The following is a 25,791-nucleotide window of genomic DNA, read 5'->3' on the forward strand; positions in this document are numbered from 1 at the left end:
GCTTTTTTTCTTTTGTTTGCATGCGACCTATGCACTCTAAAGTAACTACCCCGAGCCCGAGTGCGCACGCAGCACGATTCACCCGCAGCACGATTCGCCTGCATTTATCCATATAGGACCGGAGTGACACTTCGTGATACACCCCCGAGCCGCCGGCGCCGGCGCCGGTACCAGCACCGGGGTGTGAAACGTCGCAACCTGTCCTTAAGCCTTCGAGGCTGACGCTCACTCACCCGCGCGGCCGCCCCCAGCAACAACCACAACCACAACCACAACCACAACCACAACCAATGCACCATACGCTCCTCCAGCAGAAGCAGCGATGAGCAGTAATACCCTCAACGACGAATTCTTCGGCGGCGAGAAGGCCAGCGGCCTGCAGACGTTCGATGCATTCCGTACGTTCCCCGTAGCGGGATAGTTGTTAGTTGTTGGTGTATGTGAACGCGTCGCTAACCCGCCCCTCCCCAGCCAAAACCCGCCAAACCTACCGCGTCCCCTCCTCGCGCGGCGGGGCACTGACGGTGGTGCTCTCGCTGCTGTGCATCTACCTGACATGGCACGAGCTTTTGCAGCACCTGGACGGGACCGAGACGCAGTCGTTCGGCGTCGAGCACACGATCGGCCACAGCATGCAGATCAACCTCGACATCACGGTGGCAATGGCGTGCGACGCGCTGCACATTAACGTGCAGGACGCCGCGCTCGACCGTGTCCTCGCCGGGGAGATCCTTAAGAAGGAGAGCACGTCGTTTGACGACACCAGCGCTCACCGCCTCGTCGCTATTGGCGACCGCCCGGATCATGTATACGACGTGATGGCGAGAGCGAAGAAGTCGAAGTTTGGGAAGAGCAGGCGCCGCCCCGCCGCTTGGCTGTCGAGGGAGGACCGCAGCAGCTGCAGGATTTACGGCAGCATGGATGTCAACCGTGTGCGCGGCGACTTCCATATCACGGCGAAGGGCCACGGGTACGAGACGGCGGGTGGGCATATCGACCACAACACGTTCAACTTCTCGCACGTGGTCAATGAGCTCAGCTTCGGCGAGCTGTATCCGAAGCTGATCAATCCGCTCGACGATGTCACGGCGACGACGGATGAGCGCTTCTTCAAGTTTCAGTACTTCCTCACGATCGTCCCCACCGAGTATTACTCCGAGACAAACGGAAGGAGCCTCCTGACGAATCAGTATGCTGTCACCGAGATGAGCAGGCCCGTCTCCCACTACCGTGTCCCAGGCATCTTCTTCAAGTACGATATCGAGCCGCTGAGTCTCGTGGTCACTGAGCATCGCACGCCGTTCCTGAGGTTCCTGATCAGGATCATCAATATCATTGGCGGTGTCCTCGTCAGTGGTAATTGGGTCTACAAGCTGGTGGATCTGTTTGCCGAGTACTTTAGGAAGAAGAAGAGGAGTATGGATGGGATGATCAATGGCAGGCTGGGGGGATCGCATAAGGATTGAGGGGAGGTGATGGCAGGAGGAGGAGGAGGGGGAGGAGGAGGAGGAGATACCATGTAGCATATGCGAGGTGTGTACGGAAGGGTTGCGTTTCTGTTTTGCCCTGGTTCGCAAGATGTCACGTTGCTTTATTGGTCTGCTTTCGATATCTATTGGAGTTTTGCGTTCTGCTTTTATTGCCTTTATTCATCTACAGTTACCAACTTCCAACCAAACATTATGTGTCCATCTACATCTATGTCTCATTTAGGTGTCCCGTCCATTACCTTAATCCGAGATAAAGAACATCAAAGCAAACCCAGTAGCCATCGCCGCTCTGTACTCCAGTTAGCATGTCACCAGCTAGCTCCACACGGCGGAAGAAAGACTCACCCCTGCTTCAAAGTCTTGATAACCTCCTCCCTCTTATTGCTCCCGGTCTCGAGCAATTCCGGAATGACACTGAATCCGACATAAAGGAACGTGCCCGCGGTGAACGGGAGGACCAGATCACCCGCGCGCAGATCCGTGCCCAACACACCCTCGCCCATCTTGACGCCCATCTTCTCAGCGTCGCCACTCTTGCTATACTCCTGGATAGCAATGCCGATCAGCGTGCCGGTGAAGGCGCCGAGCGCAGTAACGAACTGCGCCATCATCGCCTGCCACTTGGTGAAGCCGCCCTGGATCAGCAGCGCAAAGTCGCCGACCTCGTGCGGGATCTCGTGCAGCATCACGGCCATGCACGTAGTCGCGCCCACCAGCGGCCCCGCGTAGAATGCGCCTGACATCGCGAGCCCGTCCGTTATGTTGTGCGTGAAGTCCGAGACCAGGTTGAGGAGCGACGAGACTTTGAGGGAGGGCGAGATGGCCTTTTTGCTGTCTTCCTCCTCGTATTCCTCCTCCTCGTCAGAAGTAGTCGGCGTAACCCCGCCCTTCTTCCGCTGCACCAGCCCAGCCGCAGCATCCGCCTTCTCCGCGCCCGTCGCTTTTCCCTTTCCCTTTCCCTGTTGTCCATGCGAGTGACTATGCGCATGCCCACTTGCACTCCCCCCCTCCCCGCTCCCGGCAGTGATGATCCTGAGCGTCTTATCCATGGCTACGAACGTAGCAAACCCGATGAATATGAACAGCCCCAGAACGGCATTCCTGTTCGGATCGTTGAGCACAAAGTGTGCGGCGCCGTCATGCGGCTCGCCCATAAACGTCTGTGGCACCAGGTGCAGCAGCGTGTCCCCCAGCAGCCCACCCACCGCGAACGCGACCATCACGGAGAGCGACGATGGGTCGATGTCGGCGGGGCAGAGGGCGAGGAGGAAGTCTGTGCGGGTGTGTTAGTGGTGGCGGGGAGGGGAGCGGGGGATAGGAGGGGGGAACGCACTGGGTGGCCCCGAGATGTAGGCGGTGGCCAGAAGCGAGTTCACGGCTGGGCCCGCGGGGAAGAGGACGGCGAAGACGCGCTTCATGAGCGACGAGGTTTCGAGCTCGGCGGTGTGACGCGCCGCATTGAGGTCCTGGACGAAGGGGCATTCTTGCAGCTTGTGGTCGAGGTCGGGGATGGAGAGGTCCAGCAGTGAGCTCAAGGGAGGGCTTGCAGGCGTCTTTTCTGTGGCGCTGGCAATTGCGATGGCCGCGAAGAAGGCCGCGCAGAGCAGGGCTAGACGCAAGATGTTACTGCGGGGGCGTGAGAGGAGGGCCATTGTTAATGCTGGTGGAGGACGCGTCTCGCTGAAGCAGGTAGAGTGCGGGTGCGGTGGTGGGCCAGGGGTTTAGGTTTTTATGTATCTGGAGACATGTGTGACATGACGTGACATTATTTACGTATTATATAAGAGACTCAATTGCTGCAATGATACACGCAACTGGGCAAGATGTAACTGGGTACACTGATGATCCGATGTTCCGTTTCTTGAGAGCCTTTTGGCCATCCTTCTTTGGTAATAAAAACGAGTGACCGAGCGTGATTCAGAACGCCATCAGATCGACGGCATGCACTAGCTATCACTGCACTTATGTGGTCTTGCCATAAGACTCCATTACTTTGAGTAATATTCTAGGCCAAGCGCTCCAGTTTGCATTGTAGACTATCGTGAGTCTATAAAGTTATTGCTTTACTTGGTAACATCGTCCTCTTTCGTCCGTCCTTCTCTCTTCCATCGCATTTTGACGTATTGCTCAGCACAGCAAAGCATACTCTTTCCACACCCCATCGCCTCGCACGCCAAACCACTCTGTCTCTCACTCTTGCCCTGCCCAATTTATATCACCGGAGGGAGGTAAAACGGGTAGCCACCGTTCTTCTGCCTGAAGAGTCCCAGTAGGAAGCTGAATGCGCACAGCAACACAGCGTTCCAGACAAGAATGCCGATCTTCTGCTTGGTCGGATCAGTCACACGGGGCATCTTGAGCGCCAGAGCGATGGCGCAGAAGGCGAGCACGGAATCTGTAGCACTCAATTAGCCACTGTAGACATAATCACACCGTACCAGGGCAGAGCTTACAAACGCCAGCGACAATCTGCGTCTCCAACCCAAACTGGTTGCTAAATCCTCCAGCGATGTAAGAAATGCCGCCCTTTCCGTTGTTGGCGATGTAAGGAACCCGTCTTATGTGGTTAAACATGTGGCCACTGGTGAAGAGCAATATGAGGACGAGTGAGATGGTAGCCCACAGCGTGCGTGAATAGAGTGCTGGTTTCAGGGTGTTGAAAGAGAGCTTCAGAATAGCAAGGCCGACGATTGCCGCGCCGCCACCGAGGACGAGGTTGGTGTAGTCGAATGGCCGCACCACTTTTGGATCCATGTGGGTGTTCAGCGAGATCCACTGGGCGACACGTTCGGCGGGGATGGCGCTGGGAGATGTCAGTCGAGTACCGGTGCGGAGAAAGGGGAGGCCCGTACTTCTGCGTGAAGTCGAACTTCATGGGCTCAACTATGTGCTGGAGGTTCGCATTCGGCCCAACGGTGGGAGGGAACAGGAACATGATGGGAGCGGTATTCAGTTTAAGCTATCACCAGCTGTCAATCACATTCCATCCTCTTGAAACCTACACTAGAGGTTCCACACACCTTCACGAAAGTATCGCGGCCATTGGAAAAGTCCAGGGACGTAAAGAACAACCCATCCCCGTTCTTATGACTGCGCTGCCAGCTGGTAGCGAGCAATTCGTACTCGGGCTGGAATTCCCTGCACAGATGGCAGCCAAACTTGGGGTCCAGCGCCGTCAACAGCACCACTGCCGTGTAGTTTCTCGGCGCACCGACGAGGTCCGCGTACAGCTCATCCGTAAGGTGCAACACGCCTGACTTTGCCTTCGTGGAGGTGAGGGCCGAGAACTTCGCGAGCATATCATTCCCGGCGTTGGCAGCAACAGCTGAGACCGCCGCGATTGAGGATATCGCCAACAGCGAGAGGAGTGGGGCGAGTAGACGCATCGGTGGTGGTCAATCGGTTGGTGTTCAGTTCTTGTAGTTGGTGGGTGGGGAGTTTTGTTTGGAGGTGTAATAATTGTCTCCCTCTCGCTCGCTCGACGTTCACTTCCGGGCCGCGCAACGTAACAGGCAGCCCTGTTGGTTGACGCCAGTTCAGGAGAGGTGTCAACTCCCGCATCCCGGCGTTAGTGTTATCTAATCGCGATCATCGGACTAATGCGCGCACCTAGTATCTTTTGTTTTGATGCTCAAAACAACAAGCTGACCATCTCATCGCGTCGCCCCAAACCTACGTTCTTCCTATTCACCCCGCCTGTCCACCCCTCCTCTCGTAATATTCGATAGCTTTTTGGAACACTATTCGCTACCACCGAGCCTCGAAAGCCTTCTCTTCGCAGAGAACCTGACTGCCCACCACCCCCGTCCGACGCGTTTCCCATGGAGGCCCAAGGAGAAACAACACACGATGGCGTCCTCCCAGACACACCCGAGACTCTACAGTCAATCAACGCCGAGGTAAGTGGATCCCCTTTCATATTTCACCTCCCACAAACGAATTGCATTCTAATACTCAAGGCAGCTCCGTCGCAAACTCGCCATATCCGAGGCAATGATATCCTACCGCAGTAGCGTAGCGGAGCGGAAACGTCTCGAAGCCGCCGACTCTGCGCGTCCTCTCCGGAATAGACTGGTACATATCGAGCCGCTGCACAGGGAACTTTACGAGGAGTACTCCAAGACACTAGAGCACGTCGAGGAGCTGGAGAAGACTATCCAGGAGAAGGAAGCGGAGCTGGCGCGGTTGCGGAAGGAGAGTGAGATGCAGTTAAAAGTATCGCAGACGGAGGGCGTCACTTTGCAGGGGAAGCTGCGTGCTGTGGAAATGGAACTGCTCGAGATCAAGTCCACGACGAATTATTCGGCGGCGAGCTTGGTCGAGGAAAAGAACACCGCTGTCGCAAAACTCGCGGATGCGCAGTTGGAGTACCAGTTGATCAAGGACAAGTCGGCGGCTTTGGAAGCGCAGGTAGCAGAACTTAAGGAGTATTTTGGCGCCAGCGAGAAAATGCTGAAAGCCGAGATTGCGGACTACAAGAAGCAAGCTAAAGCCCTGCAGCATACGCACGACAAGGCACTTAAGCAGGCTGCGTCTGAGCGTGAGGAACTGGAATCTCAAACCCGCCAACTGGAAGCCGAAAAGGCTGCCGCCGAAGAAAAGATCGAGGCAGCCACAGAGAGGCAGGAATCGGCCAAGGTTGTCAAGAAGGAGATCTTCGAACTGAAAGCAACAATCACAAAGGATAAGAACGTTGCGGAGAAAGCTGAGAAGGATGCTGCAGCAGCTTTTGAGAAGGTGCAGAAGGATGCCGCAGCAGCTCTTGAGAAGGTGCAGAAGGAGCTGTCTCAGCTACGGACAAACCTTGACAACGAGATTGAAGCTCGAATTCAGGCCGAGAAAGAGCGTGATGGGGAGCGAAAAGCTCGCGATAAGACCGCGAAAGATCTTGAGCGCCTGCAAGCAGCTAAAGAGAAGGCATCGGCGAAAGAGACTGCAGCAAGCACCAAGAAGGAAATTGCGGAGCTAAAGGCAGTCTTGGAAAAGGAAATCCAAGCTCGACAGAAAGCGGAGGAGGAGCGGGATGCAGAACAAGAAACCCGCGAACAGGCCCAGCAAGCGCAGGAGGAGGAGCAAAAAATTCGCGAAAAGGTTGAGAAAGACCTTGAGCGCCTGCAAGCAGCAAAAGAGAAGGCCCCGTCGAAAGCCAGCAAGAAGGAGCTCTCAGATTTGAAGGCGGCCTTAGAAAAGGAAACCAAAGCTCGCGAACAGGCTGAGAAAGAGCGGGAAGAAGAGGTGAAGATTCGGGAAAAGGCTGAGAAAGATCTCGGGCTTTTGCAGGCGGTAAAACCGGCGAAAGAACCTGCAGCAAAAGTCACCAAGAAGGAACTCGCCGAGCTAAGAGCTTCTCTTGAAAAGGAGGCCAAATTTCGCGAGAAGATTGAGCGCGAATATGCCCGCTTGAAGGAGGACCACGAAGCGAAACTCGAAATCCTGGAAAAGCAGCTCGAAGCTTCACGAGTAAAGGCGAAAAAGATCGAGGAAGCCGCCTCTAAACCAGCTGTGTCCAAGTCAACGACTACGAAGGTTCCTATCGATAATCCTCGGAAACGTCCTGCCGCCAATCCTCTAACGATGGACGATCTCGAGAACTCTGTCAAGAGGCCCCGCAACAAGCAGGCCACTAAAGAATCCGAATTCTCCATAACCCCCTTCCTCAAGCGACAAGCCTTGGTAGTCGAAGGCGATTCGACTACTGCCGGAGATGCCACTGCAGCGCCCGACGAGTCGAGCATGGGAGGAGCTGGCGAGAAATCTATAATGATCCCGTCCGTCATCGACAGCAAGCAACCTGCGCGTCTCCTCTTCGCTGGTGCCGGCCGGAAAAAGAAGCCAACCAAAGCATCTACTGCTATCCTTGAAGAGATGGAAGAAGCCCCTGTGCCAGAGCCGGAGCCCGAGGCAGCATTGTTGCCTATGCTTGCGCAGCTTCAGGAAGAAGACAATTACGAAGAGGAAGACTCAATGCTCATGGTTTCGGCACCAATCATCGCCAAAGCCAAAGCCAAAGGCAAAGCACCAGCGAAGCCACGCGGAAAGGCCGCCGCCAAGCCCGCAGCTGCCGCCAAAGCAAAGCCCGCGAAACCAAGAAATGCCCTTCTCGACTCATCGCCAGTAGCTCCACCGCCGGAAAAGCCCGTGGCCAAGAAGGCTGCACCGAAGCCACGAAAGAAGGCAGCAGCCGAAACTTCGCTGCGTGGCATCAAACCGGCTAGCTTCGACGATGACGGCACGGGTAGGATACAGCTCAACTTCGACGATGCTTCGCAGCCGAATAAGGTGCCTAGCTTGGTGCCGAAAGTTGGCGCTTTCAATAAGGAGATTTCGCCACCTAAGAGGCGACCGACGGGGATGAAGCTATTTGGGAAGCAATAGATACATCTATGGTTCGACTTTGTATGAATTTGTTCATTGTATTCCTTGCCCAATGTTGGTTTACTCGAGTTTTGGTTCGATTTTTGTACTGTTGTAGCTCTGTGGTTTGAGGCGTTTTTTCTGTTTGGCTGGCATTTTGGTGGAGTGTTGCGTTGTCTGGTTCCTAGTTTTATTCTGTCTGTACTATGCTGTGTGCCGCGGTGAAGGAAGAATTGGGACCATCGTATGAATACCTGCTGTTTTGGGGAGCTTTTTGGTGTAAGAAGGCAAGTTTGAAGTAAAACAATTGGGATACCGATCGAATGAAAGTGAAAGGCAGTCTTCAACTATTAAACTCCTGAACGCCGCACTAAGATTACATGCACAAGTACTACAACCCGACGGCATCCTCGATGTCCGGCATGCCCTCCCACCCATCCTCCGTCTTCACCTCTACCTTGGCCACTCCTCTCCTGAGAGGTCTCCTCCGCGGTGTAGCCTCTAAACCCTTAGTACTGCCTCCTTCCAACTTGTACTCAGCATCCGACTCCCCTTTCACTTCCACCTTCACATCCTCATCCTCATCCTCATCCTCCGCTTCCTCCATTTTAACCTTTCCTCCTTTCCTCCTTTTCGGCGCCGAATTCCCCATAAATGCAGCTTTACACAACCCTTTCGACAGCAGACAATCCCCACACTTCCTTCCCCTAGGCAAACACGTCGTCTGTCCAAACCCTACAAGGAGCCAATTGATCTCCCGCCATTTATCTTTTGGCAGCCATGCCTCCAGCTGCTCCCTCGTGCCCTCGGGGGTGGTGCTCTCCACCCAGCCCCAGAGATTTGCAATGCGGTGGACATGCACATCGACACCGATGCCCATGTCCTTATCCCACGCGTGACTCATACACAAATGTGCCATCTTCGGGCCGACGCCTGGCAGCGCGACGAGGCCCTCGATGCTGTCAGGAATGTCGCCGCGCCACTCGTCGCGCAGCACGACTGCGGTGCGCTTGATATATTCCGTTTTCCTTCGGTGGAACCCGACCGAGGCAATCAGCCGGTTCAGTTCTGCGGGCTCGACGGTCAATACAGACGCTAGGTTCAGCCCGCCCGGCAGCTCCGCCCGCAGCTTGTCCATCGTCGCCGCGTTCACCGTGTCCTTCGTCTGCGACGAGAGCATGAGCGAGATGAGTGTCTGGAACCGCTTTACGAGCGGTGACTCGGCCGCGTCCGCCGTCCGCTCGCAGCCCATCGTGTCTACTGGTGCGGGCCGCGAGAGACGCATGGTCTTGGTCAGGGAGTACATATCTTCCCAGTTGGGGGGAGGCGTGGATGACGGTGCGGGTTTCTGGTTGCCCTTGCGCTTGGCCAGAGGGAGGATGGAGGGGACGTCGCCCATGGATTTTGGAGGCTCCTTTTTTATGCGCTGTCGCTTGGAGGACGACGCCTTGGGCGCGAAGTAGGGTGATGCTTCGCCTTCATCTTCGGAGGAGGCGGGCGGCGACGACAGCTCGGAGGAGAGGGGTGGCGAGGACAGCTCCGACGAGCCCTCTCGCTTGATGCCGGGGGATTGCGACTCGCGTTTAAACACGGGGGAGCTGGAGTGTTCGCGTTTAATAGCTGTTGTCACAGCGCCGGAGGAGGCGGAATTGCGGGTAGCTCGAGCAATCGCAGCGCTGAATTTCGCGGATCCCGCCATTGTTGATATTAATTTCGAGATTATTTTGTGGCTGTGTGGTTGTGTGGATTGAACAGGGAATGATGCAGATGAGGTTGCTTCACAGTCTGGTGTTGCTAGGTTAGGTAACTCCTCGGACGCACTAGGTACGCAATGCCGCAGGATGCGCTCCTGCTGGTGATTCGCACATACAAATCAGAAGCTATGACTGCCCCTTGGCTCACTAGCTCCAACAGGAGATGTCTGAAGCTGAAAGCACTTCTGTTTTTTCCTTCTAATCAATACTGTATACTCTCAACAAACAGATATACCTACTAATACAATCCCCCGGCTTCAAACGCCCCAAAAACAACGCCTCCCTCTAAACCACCGGCAACCCCAACCCCTCAAAATCCTGCAGTTTCAAATTATCATACGGAAACAGGAGCAGCGCGGCCTTATGTCTGATAAACAGTCCCAGCACACCACAAACCACCTGCAATCCCACCAGCCCCAGAGTGACCTTATCCTCTCGCATGGGACCGAACCTTACAATCCACAGGTTTATCAGCGTCAGGTTCGAGTACTCCAACACCACGCCGTTGTCATCTGTCCAAATCTGAACGAGCCCCAACTTCGCGAGAGTTTTGAGGGCGACGGAGATGGGCCAGCGCGGTGGGTGGATGAATTGACCGCGCGAGGGCTCCATCAGGCCTGTGCGTGCGTTGAAGTGTGGCAGGCGGTGACGAGGACACGGAACGAGACCGAAAAGTTGTGGCGAGGAGTAGAGGAAGTTGAAGATCTGCGGGATGAAGAGGAGGAGCAGGGTCTTTGAAAAGTGGCCCAGGATGCCGACGACGGCGAAGGTCATGCCCGCGAAGTAACAGTAGGTATCGCCGACGAAGACTTTGGAGGGGTATTTATTGTGGCACCAGAGGGCTAGTGATACTCCCAAGAATGGCAGGAGGAAATAGAGTGAGAATAGGTGTGAATCGGTGGCTGGATGGCCTTTGACGGAGATGTAGAGGAGGTCGTTTATGGCGATGAAGGCGGCGATCACAATGGACTGACTGACTTCGAGACCGTTGACGCCGGCCAGGATGTTGATGCTGTTTGGACAGAAGATGGCGATTGCGGCCATGTATGCGTAGTAACCCCAGGAGAGGTTCACCATTTCTCCGAGGTAGGCCTGTAGTGGCAACGGGACCACGATGTTCGTAACGCCGAAGTCAATGTAGTACATTATGAGCATCGGGATTGCCGCTATCGCGGGCAGGAAGAGCTTGTGCCGCCACCGGATATCGAAGAGGTCGTCAGCGATGCCGAGGATGGCCATGCTCTGGAGGGAGAGCAGCGCGGAAAGGTATTCGCCCAGCTATTTCAGTCAGCCATGATGCTTTCCGCCCATATCCACACCACGAGGCGCACCTTATTATGCGGGAAACGATGCAGTTTCCGTCCCGTTTCCACCATCTCAACGGTCATGTCCCTATTCCCACCGCCACTCGTCTGGACATAGAAGTACTCATAGAACGGAAACGGTATGAACACAATCATCACCATCAAGTAGACAACTGCACACACGGCACCCATTGTCTCCGGGCTGCGCACACCATTAGCACCCAAACACCCTCCCCAGACCCACACATGAAGAACTCACATCTCCTTTCTATCTAATTTACTGCGATCCCTCCCCTTGAAGCCCACCCTCTTGAACTCGTCACCCAACCAACAGATAAGACAATACGAAGCCGCGAACGCAATCCCACTGAATGCGAGGGACGCGACGAGCGGCTCTCCGTCCCCTTGGAAAACCGTGTACAGCAGTCCGCAGCACGCCCCGACAAGTGTGAATAGGAAGAAAAACCATCCGGCCGTTATTGGGGTGTTGCTGCCGGCCATCGCGAGAAAAATGTGGTGGGGGAGTTGTGGATCAGTGGTCTGGCGGGCCTGATGCATGTTTAAGCTCCCCTCGGGATGACGCGTTGCAGAGACAAGCTCCACCGTGTCGTTTCGGCTGTTTCCGAGATTATGCATGAGCTAGGTCCTAATAGTGAAGACATGATAATAGCCTTGGCAGGGTCTATATAACACTACTGGAACATCACGGATTCGAGATGGATTCTCCATGCACGAGGAGCAGATAGTCGGAATCATGTAAAGCTAGGGCACCCAGATATAATTACTGGCAGAATAGTAGCAGGTGGTAAAAACAGATGCAGAACCCCACAACAAAACAAAGTTAGATACAGCCGGACCCAAACAAACAGGGCAAAAAACAACATCATGTGAAGTACGATTCATATCCCTTCCTTAACCTCGTCACCCTGGTCATTATACTTGTAGTACTAGTACACACCGACCAGGTCGACAAAAGGTGCAATCGTCTCCACCGCCCTCTCGACGACAGCTTTAACCCTCATCCTTAAGCTCTCATTCCTGCACTCGACCTCCAGCGTCTCGAAGTAGACCTTGGCGACTAATGTGTCGATGGTGACCTTGACGCCGGGGGAAAACTTTATGTCAGATGCGAGGGAGAGAGCAAGGGACTCTTCGCCGCCATTCTCCATCTCGGTGTCGAGCTTGGGTGGCTCGAGAGGCTCAACACAATCGCCAAACTGCGCTTCCAGGAACATCAACAGGCGCTGTAGACGTTGATCGGCGGTGATATGGGCGTGGGGTGAGGCATTCTTGATGCTGGAAAGGTCTCTGCTACCGCCGTGGTGATTGTGAGGAGGGGCCTTCGACGCGGAGTCTATACAGGATTAGAATTCATTCGGATGGTCCTATAAGCATGTGGAAGTACTCACATTTCACGGCAGCCGGAGAGCTCTCCAAGTTCAGCAAGATGGCCATGACAGCATCCGCAATTCCATCATTGAGAACATTGCCCTCCCATTCCATCTCGACGTACCCTTTGTGGCAACGAACGACGATGCAGTCCATGATCCTGAATGTCCTGCCTGTGAACTTTCCCTTGTCGCCGTAAATCTCCTCATCCGAATTGTTGCCGTCGCTGTCATTCGCTAGGTCCTTCTCGGGGTCGTATTCGTCATCGTCTTCTTCCTCCACCTTCGCCTCAGGCTCCTCGTCGTCGACAAAATCGTCCTCCAGGTTAACGACAGCACCGAACATGCCTTCCAAACTCCAGCGTATCAAGGCCAGTCCAGCAGCGTGCATGGGAATGCGCTGCTTGCAGGTCACAACCGTGGTAGTCAGACCTGCGTACTCACGGAGGTCGTCGGGCGCCATGAGAGAGTACTTGAAGTCACTCTGTACCAGCACGCCGGAGATGATTTGGTCCTTCGCTTTTAGGGCCGCTGGGTTCATCGATGGAGGCTTCTGAGCGAGCTTGCCGACAACCTAAAAGGAGATCGTTAGTGTGTGTTCGTGCGTAGTTGTGATTGAGGGCTGATTTGTCTAATAATAAAAAAGGGCGCTTGCGATTGGAAAGACACGGGGTATCCTCAAACTAGAGCTCTTGGAGTTTTTTGCGGCTGTTACATACCTTTGCGAACTTCTCTCCTCTAAATGGAATTCTGAGCTCCTCGCAATTTTTCGGATTGTAGATCTTGATCCTGTCTGCTTCCTTCTTTTCGTGGTTCTTACTCAACAAGGCGCTCTTTAACCGTCCCATGTTGTTCTTTTCACCGTGCACCAAGATCACCACCTTGGCCCCGACCTCTTCGATGAACCCAGAGTTCTGGATGTAGTCGACGTGAGCAGCGAATGACAGCTCTTCCACGCTCATGCGTCTCGGCACCATGATCTGTGAATCTGGATCATTGCGACGGCCGCCGAAGCGGTTAGACGTCATGACGGCCGCAATCTCGTGCGGTTCAGTGACGATCTGCTTCGCCATTGTGCCTTCGACCGAGTAACCAGTGATGATAAGGCCATTGCGTGGGTCTGGCGCCCATCGTTCAAGGAGTTCGCGAGATACACCGTTCTGGTAACAGTTATTAGTATTGGCTTCCAGGCATTACGGCAAACAAGCGAGGCATATGTGAGTGACGGAAGTATATTTCATTTATGCAAACATGGCTGTTGTGCTTTGGACATGATACGACTGTAATAGGAAGCACAATACGATAATAGACACCGAACATGGTGTGCGCATTCCCACCGCCAACCATTCCTCTATATATTGTGGGGCTAAAAAGCAGAGATGGGGGGAAATGAGGTGGGGCAAGATGATTTGGGGAGACTCGGGAACCTACTTGGAGCATACCAGGGCTGGCTAACATGACGCATCCTCCTACGTCGTCAAATCGCTCAATATTCTTCAAGCTTCTGACCCATCGGAAATCCCATGGATTCCTGCCCTCCCCCTCGAACATGACTCTCTTTATCTTATCATTCATGGTGTTGATATACGTCCGGTATACATCCATACATTTCCTGGCAAGATTACTTGCGTAGTAGATCGGGTATTGCTGGAACTTGGGATGCTTTTCCCAGTATTCGTCGAGGATCAATAGAAGCTCCTGTGCTCGGCCCAGTGCAAACACTGGCATCAATACCCGGCCTCCACGGCCCAGGATCTCTGTCGTTAATTTCATTAGCCGTGCTTCCTTCTCCAGTCGTGGCATGTGCGAAGCGGTTCCATAAGTGGACTCGCAGATGAGAATATCCGGCTTGACAGGTGGCACCTCGGCGGACACCAAATGCCGATCGTCTTCACGGGAATAGTCTCCGGTGAAGAGGATTTTCAAGCCTGCGATCTCAACCATGAACATAGCACCACCGAGAACATGTCCAGCATGATAGGGTGTTATCGAAATTCCGGAATGCGTCAGTGTCGTGTGGTAGTCTATCGCCTCTATCCGACTGTATGAAGCCAGATGATCTGCTTCGGTGTATAGGCTGTCTGCGGTATTGTGGACATTCCTTTGGAGAGCTGTTAGTGCGCGCATAACAGGCATTGGCCGGGGGGCACGACAACTAACCCTACTCTAACGCTGTCCTGGATCAACCACTTGTAAATGGCCTTCGTCGGATGTGTCATGAAGACGCGCCCCTTGAACGTAGTCTTTGACATGACATACGGCAGGCTGGAAGCATGGTCTAGGTGAAAATGACTGATCAACAGCACATCGACCGTGCTCAGATCGAACTCGTCGTAGAAGGGTAGCGCAGCGAGTCCGTCGTATGCGGGATGTACTCCGGCGTCCAGCATCACCGTCTTGCCTTTATACTGAAGGATGTGACACGACCGTCCGACTTCATTGCCGCCTCCGAGGCAGAGAAAAGTGAGGTTGTCGGATTCATCCTAACAATCGGTCAGCGGGAAGAGAACACCCAGGCCCAGAAGTTGGTCACTGACGATCACTTCTTCCTCGACAGTTGGCTCTAGCTTTCGTTTTGTCGCCATTGTGTTCTGCGGGAGTTATATGGATTACGATATCTCGTCGGGTCGTGAGGAAATGAAATTGGGAAGTGGTTAGTGAAGCGGAGGTTGGGTCGTTGGGTTGTCGATGTGTTGAAGGAGAATACGATAAGGCGGTGAGGTTGACGTTAACGTTAGCTGAGGCGCGCGACACTGCTGTGCCAAGCAATGCGAACTAGCTAGCAGGTGTGAATAACGCGGGGGAAGCGCGTCACTTGTTGGACAGATGTGACCGACACTCCAAACCAACGATGCTTGCTAACCTATTCACATCCAAATACTGGCTTAGAGGGAACAATCACTCTACTCTATCGCCGTGTGATCACATCTGCGACCAACAGTTAGAAATACGGGTGCTGGAGTACCGAGTGATACATTATGAAACAACGCGCTATCCAGAGTACCTGAATCTAATCTAATCTAGACTCATCGCAGGCAGGGCGATCCGCCAAGCCGTAGCGGGGCAGTCTCACATAGAGTTGCAGCGGGGGAGTCATCAGAAAGACAAACCAACCATTCATCGCCGTTTCTCCAGTCAGAGTCAATACGCATCGCCACGATAAACAAGCGAATTTAATCCTCAAATCGACCAAAAATCCCAATTCTACTCTTTTCTCTCGCCAGCTCGAAGAATGGTGAAGGAGGAAGCAGCTGCTGCTCCAGCGCCGACTGCCGAAAAGGTGGTGAAGATTAAAGATGGCGTGGCTATGAAGATTCCCAAGGAGGGACAGGATATGTCAGTAGTCCCTCTGATCGTATCCACGGAAGTTACTACCTCGCAAAGAGCCGAGCTAACAGTATGATTGTAGTCTGCCTATACCAGGACAGAGGAATGTCCTTATTACGTCTGCATTGCCATATGTGAACAACGTACCACATCTCGGAAACATCATCGGAAGTGTTCTCAGCGCGGACACCTTCGCTAGGTAATACCATAAAAACGCCACCTAACCACACGTAACAGTAAAGCTGACTGAGTGGTAGATACTCGAAGGCCCGTAACTTCAACACTCTCTACATCTGCGGAACCGACGAGTACGGCACAGCGACCGAGACTAAAGCCCTCGAGGAAGGCGTCACTCCGCGAGAGCTATGTGACAAGTACAATGCTCTTCACAAGGAGATCTACGACTGGTTCGAGCTCGATTTTGACTACTTTGGTCGCACCACCACCGATCAACAGACCGAGATCGCTCAGGACATCTTCCTGAAGCTCAAGGACCAGGGCTACTTGTTTGAGGATTCCTTACAACAGCTGTACTGTGAGAAGCACGAGGGATTCCTTGCCGACCGTTTCGTCGAGGGAACTTGTCCGAAGTGTGCCTATGAGGATGCGAGAGGAGATCAGTGCGACAAGTGTGGACAGCTCCTCGATCCCGCCGAGTTGATCAACCCTCGGTGCAAGATCGACAATCACACCCCTATACTACGGGAGTCGACGCACACCTTCTTGGAGCTCGACAAACTCCAACCTGCGATTGAGGAGTGGAGCAAGAAGTCGGCGGAGGAGGGTCAGTGGTCCAAGAACGGCCGTATCATTACTGAGTCGTGGCTCAAGGAGGGTCTAAGGAAGCGTTGCATCACCAGAGATCTTAGCTGGGGTACTCCTGTTCCGTTGGAGGGATACGACAAGAAGGTGCTTTACGTGTGGTTCGACGCTTGCATTGGATACGTCTCGATCACGGCAAACTACACAAAGGACTGGAAGAAGTGGTGGAGAGCTGGAGGCGATGTGAAGCTTTACCAGTTCATGGGTAAGGACAATGTGCCGTTCCACACTGTCGTTTTCCCCGGAAGTCAGCTGGGAACCAATGATGGAGACTGGACTATGCTCCATCATCTCAGTACCACCGAGTACCTTCAGTACGAGGGTGGTAAGTTTTCGAAGAGTAGAGGCGTTGGTGTTTTCGGAAACAACGCGAAGGATACTGGGGTGCCACCAAGCGTAAGATAATCCTGCCTCGAGCGAGAAGGGCAATCTCTAACACCAAAATAGGTCTGGCGTTACTACCTTCTGTCATCTCGTCCGGAGACTGGTGACACCCAGTTCGTGTGGAAGGACTTCATCACGAAGAACAATTCCGAGCTTTTGGCCAACTTCGGTAACTTCGTCAACCGCTTGATCAAGTTCGTGAACGCAAAGTACGCCGGTGTCATTCCCGACTACACCACTGGCCTGAAGGACCCCGCATTCGCTCCTTACCAGGAGGCTATCAACACTATTCTTGCCAGCTTTAACGAGGAGATGGAGAGCGTCCACATCCGTGCCGGTCTCGAGAAGGTCATGCTCATCTCTGGCGAGGGTAACCGTTTCCTCCAAGACAACAAATTGGACAACAATCTGTTCAATAACCACCCTGAGAAGGCGGCGGCTGTCGTCGGATACGGATTGAACTTGATCTACCTCCTGTCTGCGATTGCGTACCCTTTCATGCCTGCAGTCTCTGCCTCGATCTGCCAGCAGCTTAACGCTCCTCTCCGGTCCATCCCTGACACCTGGGCGCCTGATGACCTGCTGCCCGGTCACACTATCGGAAAGGCTGCTTACTTGTTCACCCGCATCGACGATAAGAAAGAGGAAGAGTGGAGGGCAAAGTACGGTGGTCAGCAGGAGGGTGCCGCCGCCGATGATAAGAAGAAGGCAAAAAAGAAGGGCAAGAAGGCAGGTAAGCAGGTTAAGGCCGCCAAGGAGGGCGCCGAGGCCAAGCCCAAGAAGGGTGAGGCTTCGAAGGTAGCCGAAGAGCCCAAGATCGAGGAGCCCAAAGTTGAGAAGAAGGAGGTTGAGGTCGAGGTTAGAGCGTGATGGTCTGTGGGCTGGGTGTTCTGAAAACTTTCTTTGGGAGATTTTGGTGAATTTTTAGAGTGCGGTTCGGAGGGTTCGTTTTTGTCTGTATGTACCATTGCTTTTCTTCATTTTTATGGGTAGTGTGAGGGGTTCTGGGGTTTTATATGGTGTGTTTTTGTATTAGGAATACAGATGTGGGTTTTTCACAGGTGATCCTGAGTGATTCGGTCTTCAACTGCCACACACCAAGGTCATAGTTATAATAGCGACGCGCTAAGTTGCTAGCCACAGCGCGTCTCCCAGCATTCAATCTAGGTCCCACCTCCTCCACGTCGGTCCATTCATCACCACCCCATCCAAACAACCGTCAATTCCGCCAACAACGCAGCAATAATGTCAGAAATTGAAGATATGGACGTTGACATGGTCGATGACTCTCGCCCTGGCGAGATCGCCTTTTCCAGCGATCAGAAGGGCAAGAAGATGAGCAAAGCTAACCTTCCAGTGAGCGCGGGTGATACACTTCCCTGGTAGATACAGCCATCATTCATCCCACTCCTCTCCTCGCAGCTGACATTACTTTCCAGGGTCGAGAAGTATCGCCCCGACACCCTGTCGGACGTCTCAGGACACGAAGACATCCTCCAAACCATCAATCGCTTCGTCGCCACCAACCGCCTCCCGCATCTTCTCTTCTACGGCCCCCCAGGCACCGGCAAGACCTCCACCATCCTCGCCCTAGCTCGCCACATCTATGGCGCCAAAAACGTGCGCCAACAAGTCCTGGAGCTCAACGCTTCCGACGACCGCGGCATCGACGTGGTGCGCGAGCAAATTAAGACGTTCGCCTCGACGCGGCAGATATTTGGCGGGGTGGCAGGCAAGGGCGACGGGCTCGGCGGGTTCAAGCTCATCATCCTCGACGAAGCGGACGCGATGACGTCGGCCGCGCAGAACGCCCTGCGCAGGATCATGGAGAAGTACACCGCCAACACACGGTTCTGCATCATCGCGAACTACACGCACAAGCTCAGCGCCGCGCTGCTGAGTAGGTGCACGAGGTTCAGGTTCAGTCCGCTGCCGGTCACCGCGCTGAGGAAGAGGGTCGATCATGTTGTCGTCCAGGAGGGCGTCAAGATCACCCCCGGCGCCGTCGATGCGCTGCTCAAATTGTCGAGGGGCGATATGCGTCGCTCGCTGAACGTGCTACAAGCGTGCTTTGCGAGCAGCACCCCGCTAAATGAGAAGGGACATCCGGATCCGACGCTGGAGCGAGAAGATATCACCGAGTCCAATATCTACGATTGTATTGCGGCGCCCCATCCGGAGGATATCAGGCAGATTGTTAATACCCTCCTCGAGAGCGATATCACGACGAGCTTGAGAACGATTCATGATATAAAGACGAAGAAGGGGCTTGCATTGGCGGATATCTTGAGTGCCCTGGGTGAGGAGCTGTGTAGACTTGAGGTGCCGGCGCAGACCAGGGTTATGTGGATGGAGGGGCTGGCGGAGATTGAGTGGAGAGTGGGTAGTGGCGGTGGGGAAAATGTGCAGACCGGTGGGCTGGCGGGAGTGGTCAGGCAGGGTGTTGCTGTAATGAAGAACAAGAAGTAGAGGTGCATCTAAGGACGATGAATGGGATTTGACAGTGATGATGGACTTCACATCTTTGTTCATCATTGTCTTCCCAAAGTAATCGTCACCAAGTATAACAAAACCCAGCAGCCCAATTCACAACACCATGCTCGCCAGCCCGCAAATAGCAAATACAAATCAAGAAGAGCAATCAAAACACCGGTAACATCGACAACGAAGACAACACAAGAAAGAAAGTTCCCATGAAAGACATTACGATGGTTCTATTCGTCTCCACCACCTCTGGGGGGTTCCCTAGGTTCGGCAGGCCCATCCAAATAACTCGCACTCTCGGCTGCTTCGTACTCTGCGATCAGGTCGGCAACCTCTTGTCTCGTATCGTCGAACTCGCTAAGATCGTTGGCAAATATTGGTTCTCTCTTGTATTGCTCCAAGAAGGCGTTGCGCTTTCGTAGACGGTCGTATTGTGCCATGATACGTTTGAAGAGCTGGGAATATTTAGTATATGAGAGAAGAGGAGCAGGAGCAGGAGACATACCGTAGCTATACTTGTGTGGTTGGCCAACATGAGACCACTGACACGGTTGTTGGACGGCATGTGAGGCGACTTCTTGGTCAAGGCCACTTGTATACTCGCAGGGCCCCATGGAATGAAAGTCGCCAGACGACGCTCACGAATTCTGAGAAGTGATTTATGAACCTGTTTTCACCTGTTAGCCAGTGAACCAATCATCGTAGAACCGAAAGGTATTCACATCTGTAGGATCTGCCTCTCCTTGGATAATGTTCAAAATAGAGATGTAGCAACTGTTCTTAGTCGTATTCGTCAAGACCATTCGATTCTTAGGCTGCAATAGCCGACGCATAACGTCCAAAACCGTCGTCTTACGGACGGTCTTTCCAGCCTCCACCGAGTCACCGGTGAACGGCGTGTACGATGTCATCAAGAAGTGACATCTCGGAGTCGGAATCAACGACGCGATGATTCCCGCCAGATCGTTATGCATATATCCAGGGTATCGCAGCGTAGTGGTGCTCGCTGACATCACCGTTGACACCAATTGATTCGTCTGCGCGAACGACGGCGTTTGGATGTGCAGTCTATCCGCTGCGATCCTGGTCAACGCGCCGTTATCCAGCACCACAACTGAATCCGCATTCTGCGACAGCCGCTTCATCGACAACATGCTATTATACGGCTGGACAACGACGTCTCCCACGCTCTGGGTATCCGGAAACACGGAATATGTCTGTATGAGCTTCTTCGGAAAGCGATCATTCAACCGTTCGAGCAAAAACGACCCCAGACCCGACCCAGTGCCACCCGCGATACTGTGCAAAAGCATAAACCCCTCGAGGGAATCACTCCCGTCCGCCTCTCGCTCAATCATCTCCATGACCTCCTCGCACACTCCTTCGCCCATGTTGTAGCCCGCCGCCCAATTGTTTCCCGCGCCGCTGCCGTGTTTGGGAACGTGAAAGTTCTCGGGATTGTAGATGTTCTTGTACGGTCCGTTCTGGATGCTCTGGATCACTCGCGGCTCGAGATCGAGAAGGATCGCACGAGGGATGTACCGTGTGTCGTCCGACTGGTAGAAAAACACATCTTTCCTGTCCGTTCCCTCTTCTGTCGCCTCGAGGTTTCCGTCGGGAGAGATTGCGTGTTCCTGGCCTTCTGTTGGTCAGTAGACACTCTTCCATACATCTTAAACTGGGGCACCGACAGAGTGTTTGCCAAAACGCCGAACCAACCGAATTACCGCATTGGCCGGCCTGGATAGTGATGATCTCGCGGGGCATGGCGGACTAGCAGTGTGGTGTTTTCGTGAGGAGCCTGCTGTGTTGGTGGCGGTAACTCAAGGTATGTAACTCCGAAGCAAAACACGCGAGTTGGAGCCGAATAAGGGCGCGTCTTGTCTCCACGACATGGCACCCTCCGCCAAGCCCGACCGACCACAGCTACCATTCTAAACCCACTTCAAACATCGATAATCCCGTGACTGCTTCACATATAGTGTTCAATCGAATTCGATATCTTAAGAGCTAACCCATGTCCAGTGCCAAAGACCAAGCTAGAAGCCGTATCGCTTTCGTTTATCTGTGATGGCAGTGGTGCGATCTAATCATGGCCGGTTGGTTTAATCATGGTCAGTCACTCGGGACAAATTCACAATACCGAGTATGAGGGAAGTGGTGATGTGTTAGTTGAGTGTATCTAAGCATTATATAGTCCAACTGGGGATAAAAACATTGTTTTCCGTTTGGTGAACAATAGTAGCGTATTAGGGCATTGCAAACACGTGTGTCTTGTTACTACGCTTTACTCCCTTGTTGAAGTATCCAGTACTTCCAAAACCACGGGATGAAATGCTGGAGGGGAAAGAGTTCGCCAAACAGCAAGATTCAATTCAAGCCAGAAAAACAGACAGTATCCGTTCCCCCAATTAAGTACACCTTATCAACCGCCAATTTATCTCACTACTAGTTATAACCTAAGTAGGTTTGTATCAACCGCAATTCTCTCCAGCGGTCTCACGCCCAAGCAGTGTCCGCGTCACCACTCAGCATTAAAATGACAAGGTGTCCATGTATACAAAGACACGAGAAACGCAAGAAAATCTACACGCCGCCAAAGGCCAAATCATCATCCTCATCATCATCGTACGGTAAAGTTATCATCTGCCCAGCCAAGTAGCCCTATCAACGCCTGTCCTCAATGTAAACACCAATTCCTATCCTCCTAAGTATGCAATCATCATGAGTACTGGCGATAACAGTAAGTGAGAAAAATCAAGAAACAAGAGAAGAGAAAAACCAGCTGCAAATGCGCGAATTTGAAAGGTGAATCCTTTCCAGTCCGGGAGATCCATCAATGTGCGAAGTTAAATCTCTCCCACCTCGCCGGTAGCGTTGAGGAGAGTCCTCTGCCCATTCCGCCTCAAGAGCCGTCTGTATTCCTCCGTGGTGACTTCGTTAACGCTGCCTGCAGGGTAAATCGGATGTGGCTCTCCCATGATCCAGGCTTGTAACATGCGAATCTCAACGGCCTCACACAAGTGGTAAAGTCGAGAGGCTTTGCCTCCAATCGTAGCCGGCATTGTCGCCGGTACGAGCTTAAGGGCATGAACGCTGGGAACGTGAATCTTGAAAACCAGCCAATAGCGTCTAACCGAATCCGACAGAGCGTACTTTCCTTCAGATTTCTCCCTGAACGCATGGATTATCTTCTTCATGTTGTAGTACTTGAGGACATCAAGCTTGTCTGGCTGCTGTGCGGGTCCGCTGGGACGAATATAGGTATTCGTGTAGTGGGAAACGTCCACACCGCCCAGGGACTCCATGAGGATATCGCGGTGGGTTTTGTTGAGGCGGTTGTGCTTGAAACTATCATCTTTTTGCTGGTGAATTTTCCTTATGCTATCAAGGAAGAATTCTATTGAAGATCAGCCAAGCATACGCCATGAGCTGGCCACTCTTTTACTTACCCAGTCTCGGGACGACTGGCGCCATCGCCCGGCGGTATGAGCGTTTGTAGCCATCCTCATGAACGAGATCTGTTCGAAGTTCCTTTAGAAGGGCCAGGCGATTTGGGGTGACACTCTAATGTTCGTCAGAGACAGTTTCGTTCAGATATTCTCACCCCCCCCCCCCCCCCCCCCCCCCCCCCCAGACACCTACCTCCCAACTGACTTCCAGTCCACCGACAGGTGGCTCGGAGAGGCCTCGCACTATGCAGTATGCTCCATAAAGGTCTCCGATCGTCTTCAGTCTTCCGGCAGTATCGATGAACAATTGGATCGCGTCTACTCGGTCTTGGACGCATTCTGCTTGGAGGATCTCTACAGCGACCCAATGGATGATCTGTAGAAAGGATTAGCTGAGTCGAAGAAAAACAATAGTAGATGTCATACCACTTCAATACGTTGCAAGAACAATTCAACCCGTTGCCCTGATTCTTCCCAGGGCTTTTTGACGGACAAGGAAGTTCTTGGACTGTCTGCATCCACTTTCGACGGCTTTGGGTCCTCCTCGCTCCTCCTCAACCAGGACCGCAAGGCCATTCGGTTGCAGACATCACGAAACATCACCAGATGCTGTCCCAAACATAATTAACCGCTACTCCTTCTTAGAGCTGTCAGGGATTGTTACCACCGCAGCGAGATAGTTGGCGAGTTGCTCAGAAGTAGCATCTATAGAAAACTGAATGAATTTCCCCTCTGACGGGGGCGACCAGTAAGTGACCCAGGCGTCGTCAAAAGTGAGGAAGTGTCCCTCATTGCGCTGCAGGTATTCGATCAATTCGTTAAAATATTTTTGGCTCTTGGTCAGGACGTCCATCGTCGCTTCGACAACTTCGGAATCCATGTTAAGGCTTTTCGAAGTGTAAATGAATTGCTGGTAGGCCTCCAGAAGCTCTTCCTCGTCCTCGGGATCAGTAAAGTCCACATGATAGGTGATGAGCCAGTACTGGAGAAGCTCTGTAAGCCTTCATGATAATCAGTGTCTTACACTCGAAGGTTAATTTTCGATCGGATATACCATATCCTCTCCTCTCCTCTACCTTTCCCATCCCCAAAGCAAAGCTGACGCTTAAAGGCTTGAACAAACTCAACGCTCTGACCTGTCATTGTTATGGCCCAAATGACTGCGTCCATCAGATCGAAGGCTTTATATAGTCAGTGAGACTCATATTTAGGCAATTGGAGGGAACAGACTCGGATTGAAAGCATATCGATTGCGCTCGCGTTGCGTGGTCAAGATCGGGTTGGCCAGCTCGGCTACGATGATCTTTAGAAGACCGACTGTGACAAGAAGCTTCCCATCAATTTCTTCGACCGTCAAGTAATTGTGACCTTTTGAATCTTTCACGTGAAGGATCTCATTACAATCCGGAGGCTCGAAGGCATGAAGGTCTACTGGTTTATAGTGAAAAGTAGAGTGCGGCATCGCTAATCTCTCAAAGGGACACAACGGAACTGTGTTTTCAATTATCAGCCTCCGGGAGTGTTTCACCATTGGATTCTGGACCTACTGTAACATCTGGCACCCTGAAACCACATACTAAAAACTTGGTCAGCTCTTTTACCTCAAATTGTGGTTTGAATGTACATACTTGGTCATCCGAGGCACCGCACGCTCGTCGTCGGTATCCGAGTCGAAGGCACTGGTAGGTTCAGATGCATTTGGAGCGGCTGCTCCAACCTTCTTTTCCGCAGCATGAAAGGTCACTTTCCAGGGTGTCTTTATCTTGTCATGGATGAAATCTGCGACTGTATTCGATCCACTGCGGACCGAGAGAGTGGTAGTGCTACCGAAAGACACGCTCGAGCGTCCAATAGAGGCCAGTTTGCGGTCTCGGAGCTCCTCACGGACGTCCTTGAGGACCCACATCGGACAAGCCGGAGCAAGGACGCAGTACCCGCTCTTTCGAATAAGATCACCAAGCTCTATGTAGATATTAGCACCAATACCAACAGAAAAGACCGTGATTAAGTACCTTTAGGATAGACAATGCCACCACTCGTCTCAGAATCCACGGGCTCCATCGGCGGCACAGACACCGCGGCCACGGTCTTGGATGGAGGCTCGAAGATTTCCGACAGTGCAGACTGCTCCTTCTTCCTCTTGCGGGCCAACAGAGAGCGCTGTAACCTGATAGCCATCGATTCCTTCGATACCTTCATTGACTCTCCAGCCTTAATAATATCCGGCAACCTCCCAGTATCGATGGGCCTTCGAGCTCCAGGCAGCCGGGTTCCTAAAGGTTTACATGCGGGACCAGAGGGAGTTGGAGGAGGGGGAGGGGGACGGGTAGGACAATGAGGCGCTCCCGGCGGATAGTCAGAACGAGTAGGACCTTGAGTACGAGAACCCGGAGGAGTATCTAGAATGGAAATCGAAGAAATTGATTTAGCAGAAGAGAGAGATGGGGAGTTCGAGAGGGGAAGTGGACAAGGAGGTGCTGGACGACTGGGCACCAAGTAGGTCGAGTCTGAGAGGTCAAATGCGACATTCTTCTTCTTCTCTAGATGCCCATTCTGTGATTGCTTGCCCTCCGGTGGTGCCTCAAGAAGGAGCTGAGGTCGAGGCTTCGGCTTGGAAATTAGATAATTGTTCACGATCCGATGGGATTCTGGATTCATGTATGTCGGCAGTTTGTAGTCCTAAATCCGTAGCCACTATATCAGTCTCTCTCTCCCACCGCACCGGACAGACCAAAACAAATTGAAGACGGGAGCCCAGTGGAGCTGTCGTTCTTACACTTTTGTCTTTCGTCTTGGTAGGCATGGCTGTGGTAGGCATGGCTGTGATATCGGTAAGACTGTTGTTGAGCTTAACCAGATATTTTGATTGAGATTAAAGAGGTCAATGAGAGGAGAGACAACGGATAGGAGCAGAGGGAATGGAAGGAGTGGGGATGGAGAGAGCGGAAAGAGAAGAGAGTGGGGAGAGGAAGGAGCGATGAAAGCAATTGTTGGGGCAATGTCCGGGGAAGAAGGAAGAAGGGAAGGATTCC

The 25,791-nt window shown here is 53.0% G+C and overlaps 11 protein-coding genes across 11 annotated transcripts; 4 read left to right on the forward strand and 7 right to left on the reverse strand.

Annotated features, from left to right (window-relative positions):
* Positions 1-253: 253 nt before the first annotated feature.
* BZA05DRAFT_372069 (endoplasmic reticulum vesicle transporter-domain-containing protein) lies at positions 254-1,548 on the forward strand. Its single transcript, XM_051481696.1, has 2 exons — positions 254-398; positions 472-1,548. Exons 1-2 carry the CDS (start codon positions 323-325, stop codon positions 1,464-1,466), a joined length of 1,071 nt encoding a protein of 356 aa, XP_051340391.1. The 5' UTR covers positions 254-322; the 3' UTR covers positions 1,467-1,548.
* On the reverse strand, positions 1,444-3,247 carry BZA05DRAFT_372071 (ZIP zinc transporter-domain-containing protein). The gene is made up of 3 exons (XM_051481697.1): positions 2,824-3,247; positions 1,836-2,763; positions 1,444-1,779 (listed from the first exon to the last, which is right to left on the reverse strand). Exons 1-3 carry the CDS (start codon positions 3,140-3,142, stop codon positions 1,731-1,733), a joined length of 1,296 nt encoding a protein of 431 aa, XP_051340392.1. The 5' UTR covers positions 3,143-3,247; the 3' UTR covers positions 1,444-1,730.
* Positions 3,248-3,480: 233 nt separating this feature from the next.
* BZA05DRAFT_372076 (uncharacterized protein) lies at positions 3,481-5,013 on the reverse strand. Its single transcript, XM_051481698.1, has 4 exons — positions 4,511-5,013; positions 4,343-4,449; positions 3,944-4,293; positions 3,481-3,885 (listed from the first exon to the last, which is right to left on the reverse strand). Exons 1-4 carry the CDS (start codon positions 4,874-4,876, stop codon positions 3,701-3,703), a joined length of 1,008 nt encoding a protein of 335 aa, XP_051340393.1. The 5' UTR covers positions 4,877-5,013; the 3' UTR covers positions 3,481-3,700.
* A 125-nt stretch (positions 5,014-5,138) lies between these two features.
* On the forward strand, positions 5,139-8,165 carry BZA05DRAFT_394906 (uncharacterized protein). Its single transcript, XM_051483376.1, has 3 exons — positions 5,139-5,389; positions 5,454-6,336; positions 6,520-8,165. Exons 2-3 carry the CDS (start codon positions 5,484-5,486, stop codon positions 7,863-7,865), a joined length of 2,199 nt encoding a protein of 732 aa, XP_051340394.1. The 5' UTR covers positions 5,139-5,389; positions 5,454-5,483; the 3' UTR covers positions 7,866-8,165.
* On the reverse strand, positions 8,166-9,602 carry BZA05DRAFT_394907 (DNA repair protein-like protein Ntg1). The gene has a single exon (XM_051483377.1). It carries the CDS (start codon positions 9,541-9,543, stop codon positions 8,236-8,238), a length of 1,308 nt encoding a protein of 435 aa, XP_051340395.1. The 5' UTR covers positions 9,544-9,602; the 3' UTR covers positions 8,166-8,235.
* A 281-nt stretch (positions 9,603-9,883) lies between these two features.
* On the reverse strand, positions 9,884-11,403 carry BZA05DRAFT_336172 (glycosyl transferase family 4-domain-containing protein; the record flags this gene model as incomplete). Its single annotated transcript, XM_051480799.1, has 3 exons — positions 9,884-10,876; positions 10,930-11,104; positions 11,162-11,403. 3 exons carry the CDS (start codon positions 11,401-11,403, stop codon positions 9,884-9,886), a joined length of 1,410 nt encoding a protein of 469 aa, XP_051340396.1.
* Positions 11,404-11,647: 244 nt separating this feature from the next.
* BZA05DRAFT_394909 (beta-lactamase-like protein) lies at positions 11,648-15,079 on the reverse strand. The gene is made up of 6 exons (XM_051483378.1): positions 14,828-15,079; positions 14,451-14,773; positions 13,722-14,391; positions 13,010-13,450; positions 12,312-12,864; positions 11,648-12,256 (listed from the first exon to the last, which is right to left on the reverse strand). The coding sequence occupies exons 1-6, from the start codon at positions 14,873-14,875 to the stop codon at positions 11,850-11,852; spliced, it is 2,442 nt and encodes an 813-aa protein (XP_051340397.1). The 5' UTR covers positions 14,876-15,079; the 3' UTR covers positions 11,648-11,849.
* A 309-nt stretch (positions 15,080-15,388) lies between these two features.
* Positions 15,389-17,887, forward strand: BZA05DRAFT_473212 (methionyl-tRNA synthetase). The gene is made up of 4 exons (XM_051488055.1): positions 15,389-15,626; positions 15,700-15,816; positions 15,875-16,835; positions 16,887-17,887. Exons 1-4 carry the CDS (start codon positions 15,523-15,525, stop codon positions 17,691-17,693), a joined length of 1,989 nt encoding a protein of 662 aa, XP_051340398.1. The 5' UTR covers positions 15,389-15,522; the 3' UTR covers positions 17,694-17,887.
* A 27-nt stretch (positions 17,888-17,914) lies between these two features.
* Positions 17,915-19,404, forward strand: BZA05DRAFT_271324 (P-loop containing nucleoside triphosphate hydrolase protein). Its single transcript, XM_051480237.1, has 2 exons — positions 17,915-18,205; positions 18,263-19,404. Exons 1-2 carry the CDS (start codon positions 18,069-18,071, stop codon positions 19,290-19,292), a joined length of 1,167 nt encoding a protein of 388 aa, XP_051340399.1. The 5' UTR covers positions 17,915-18,068; the 3' UTR covers positions 19,293-19,404.
* BZA05DRAFT_468437 (Tubulin/FtsZ, GTPase domain-containing protein) lies at positions 19,405-21,074 on the reverse strand (the record flags this gene model as incomplete). Its single annotated transcript, XM_051487849.1, has 4 exons — positions 19,405-19,762; positions 19,813-19,974; positions 20,030-20,946; positions 20,999-21,074. 4 exons carry the CDS (start codon positions 21,072-21,074, stop codon positions 19,538-19,540), a joined length of 1,380 nt encoding a protein of 459 aa, XP_051340400.1. The 3' UTR covers positions 19,405-19,537.
* Positions 21,075-22,156: 1,082 nt separating this feature from the next.
* On the reverse strand, positions 22,157-25,577 carry BZA05DRAFT_468442 (ras guanine nucleotide exchange factor domain-containing protein; the record flags this gene model as incomplete). The annotated part of the gene is made up of 13 exons (XM_051487850.1): positions 22,157-22,707; positions 22,760-22,874; positions 22,953-23,135; positions 23,186-23,368; positions 23,424-23,752; positions 23,896-23,940; positions 23,990-24,190; positions 24,307-24,335; positions 24,388-24,721; positions 24,772-24,943; positions 25,045-25,158; positions 25,253-25,438; positions 25,536-25,577. The coding sequence occupies 13 exons, from the start codon at positions 25,575-25,577 to the stop codon at positions 22,157-22,159; spliced, it is 2,484 nt and encodes an 827-aa protein (XP_051340401.1).
* Between the last annotated feature and the right edge of the window lie 214 nt (positions 25,578-25,791).

This window comes from Tricharina praecox, assembly GCF_024521635.1.
Source record: "Tricharina praecox strain CBS 144465 chromosome Unknown BZA05scaffold_9, whole genome shotgun sequence".
Lineage (NCBI taxonomy): Eukaryota > Fungi > Ascomycota > Pezizomycetes > Pezizales > Pyronemataceae > Tricharina > Tricharina praecox.

What these genes read in the sequence shown, in the direction of transcription:
- BZA05DRAFT_473212 (XM_051488055.1), top strand. Translation starts at nt 15,523, where the DNA reads ATGGTGAAGGAGGAAGCAGCTGCTGCTCCAGCGCCGACTGCCGAAAAG. An exon ending in CCCAAGGAGGGACAGGATAT is followed by an intron (nt 15,627 to 15,699) that starts GTCAGTAGTCCC and finishes GTATGATTGTAG; the next exon opens with TCTGCCTATACCAGGACAGA. An exon ending in ATACTGGGGTGCCACCAAGC is followed by an intron (nt 16,836 to 16,886) that starts GTAAGATAATCC and finishes ACACCAAAATAG; the next exon opens with GTCTGGCGTTACTACCTTCT.
- BZA05DRAFT_394906 (XM_051483376.1), top strand. Translation starts at nt 5,484, where the DNA reads ATGATATCCTACCGCAGTAGCGTAGCGGAGCGGAAACGTCTCGAAGCC. An exon ending in AATTCAGGCCGAGAAAGAGC is followed by an intron (nt 6,337 to 6,519) that starts GTGATGGGGAGC and finishes AGCGGGATGCAG; the next exon opens with AACAAGAAACCCGCGAACAG.
- BZA05DRAFT_372076 (XM_051481698.1), bottom strand. Translation starts at nt 4,876, where the DNA reads ATGCGTCTACTCGCCCCACTCCTCTCGCTGTTGGCGATATCCTCAATC. An exon ending in GCCGCGATACTTTCGTGAAG is followed by an intron (nt 4,450 to 4,510) that starts GTGTGTGGAACC and finishes AGCTGGTGATAG; the next exon opens with CTTAAACTGAATACCGCTCC. An exon ending in GCAGATTGTCGCTGGCGTTT is followed by an intron (nt 3,886 to 3,943) that starts GTAAGCTCTGCC and finishes TGAGTGCTACAG; the next exon opens with ATTCCGTGCTCGCCTTCTGC.
- BZA05DRAFT_372069 (XM_051481696.1), top strand. Translation starts at nt 323, where the DNA reads ATGAGCAGTAATACCCTCAACGACGAATTCTTCGGCGGCGAGAAGGCC. An exon ending in GCAGACGTTCGATGCATTCC is followed by an intron (nt 399 to 471) that starts GTACGTTCCCCG and finishes GCCCCTCCCCAG; the next exon opens with CCAAAACCCGCCAAACCTAC.
- BZA05DRAFT_394909 (XM_051483378.1), bottom strand. Translation starts at nt 14,875, where the DNA reads ATGGCGACAAAACGAAAGCTAGAGCCAACTGTCGAGGAAGAAGTGATC. An exon ending in CTGTCGAGGAAGAAGTGATC is followed by an intron (nt 14,774 to 14,827) that starts GTCAGTGACCAA and finishes ACCGATTGTTAG; the next exon opens with GATGAATCCGACAACCTCAC. An exon ending in GAGGAGAGAAGTTCGCAAAG is followed by an intron (nt 12,865 to 13,009) that starts GTATGTAACAGC and finishes ATCTCCTTTTAG; the next exon opens with GTTGTCGGCAAGCTCGCTCA.
- BZA05DRAFT_271324 (XM_051480237.1), top strand. Translation starts at nt 18,069, where the DNA reads ATGTCAGAAATTGAAGATATGGACGTTGACATGGTCGATGACTCTCGC. An exon ending in GCGGGTGATACACTTCCCTG is followed by an intron (nt 18,206 to 18,262) that starts GTAGATACAGCC and finishes ATTACTTTCCAG; the next exon opens with GGTCGAGAAGTATCGCCCCG.
- BZA05DRAFT_394907 (XM_051483377.1), bottom strand. Translation starts at nt 9,543, where the DNA reads ATGGCGGGATCCGCGAAATTCAGCGCTGCGATTGCTCGAGCTACCCGC.
- BZA05DRAFT_372071 (XM_051481697.1), bottom strand. Translation starts at nt 3,142, where the DNA reads ATGGCCCTCCTCTCACGCCCCCGCAGTAACATCTTGCGTCTAGCCCTG. An exon ending in CTACATCTCGGGGCCACCCA is followed by an intron (nt 2,764 to 2,823) that starts GTGCGTTCCCCC and finishes ACACCCGCACAG; the next exon opens with ACTTCCTCCTCGCCCTCTGC. An exon ending in ATCAAGACTTTGAAGCAGGG is followed by an intron (nt 1,780 to 1,835) that starts GTGAGTCTTTCT and finishes ACTGGAGTACAG; the next exon opens with AGCGGCGATGGCTACTGGGT.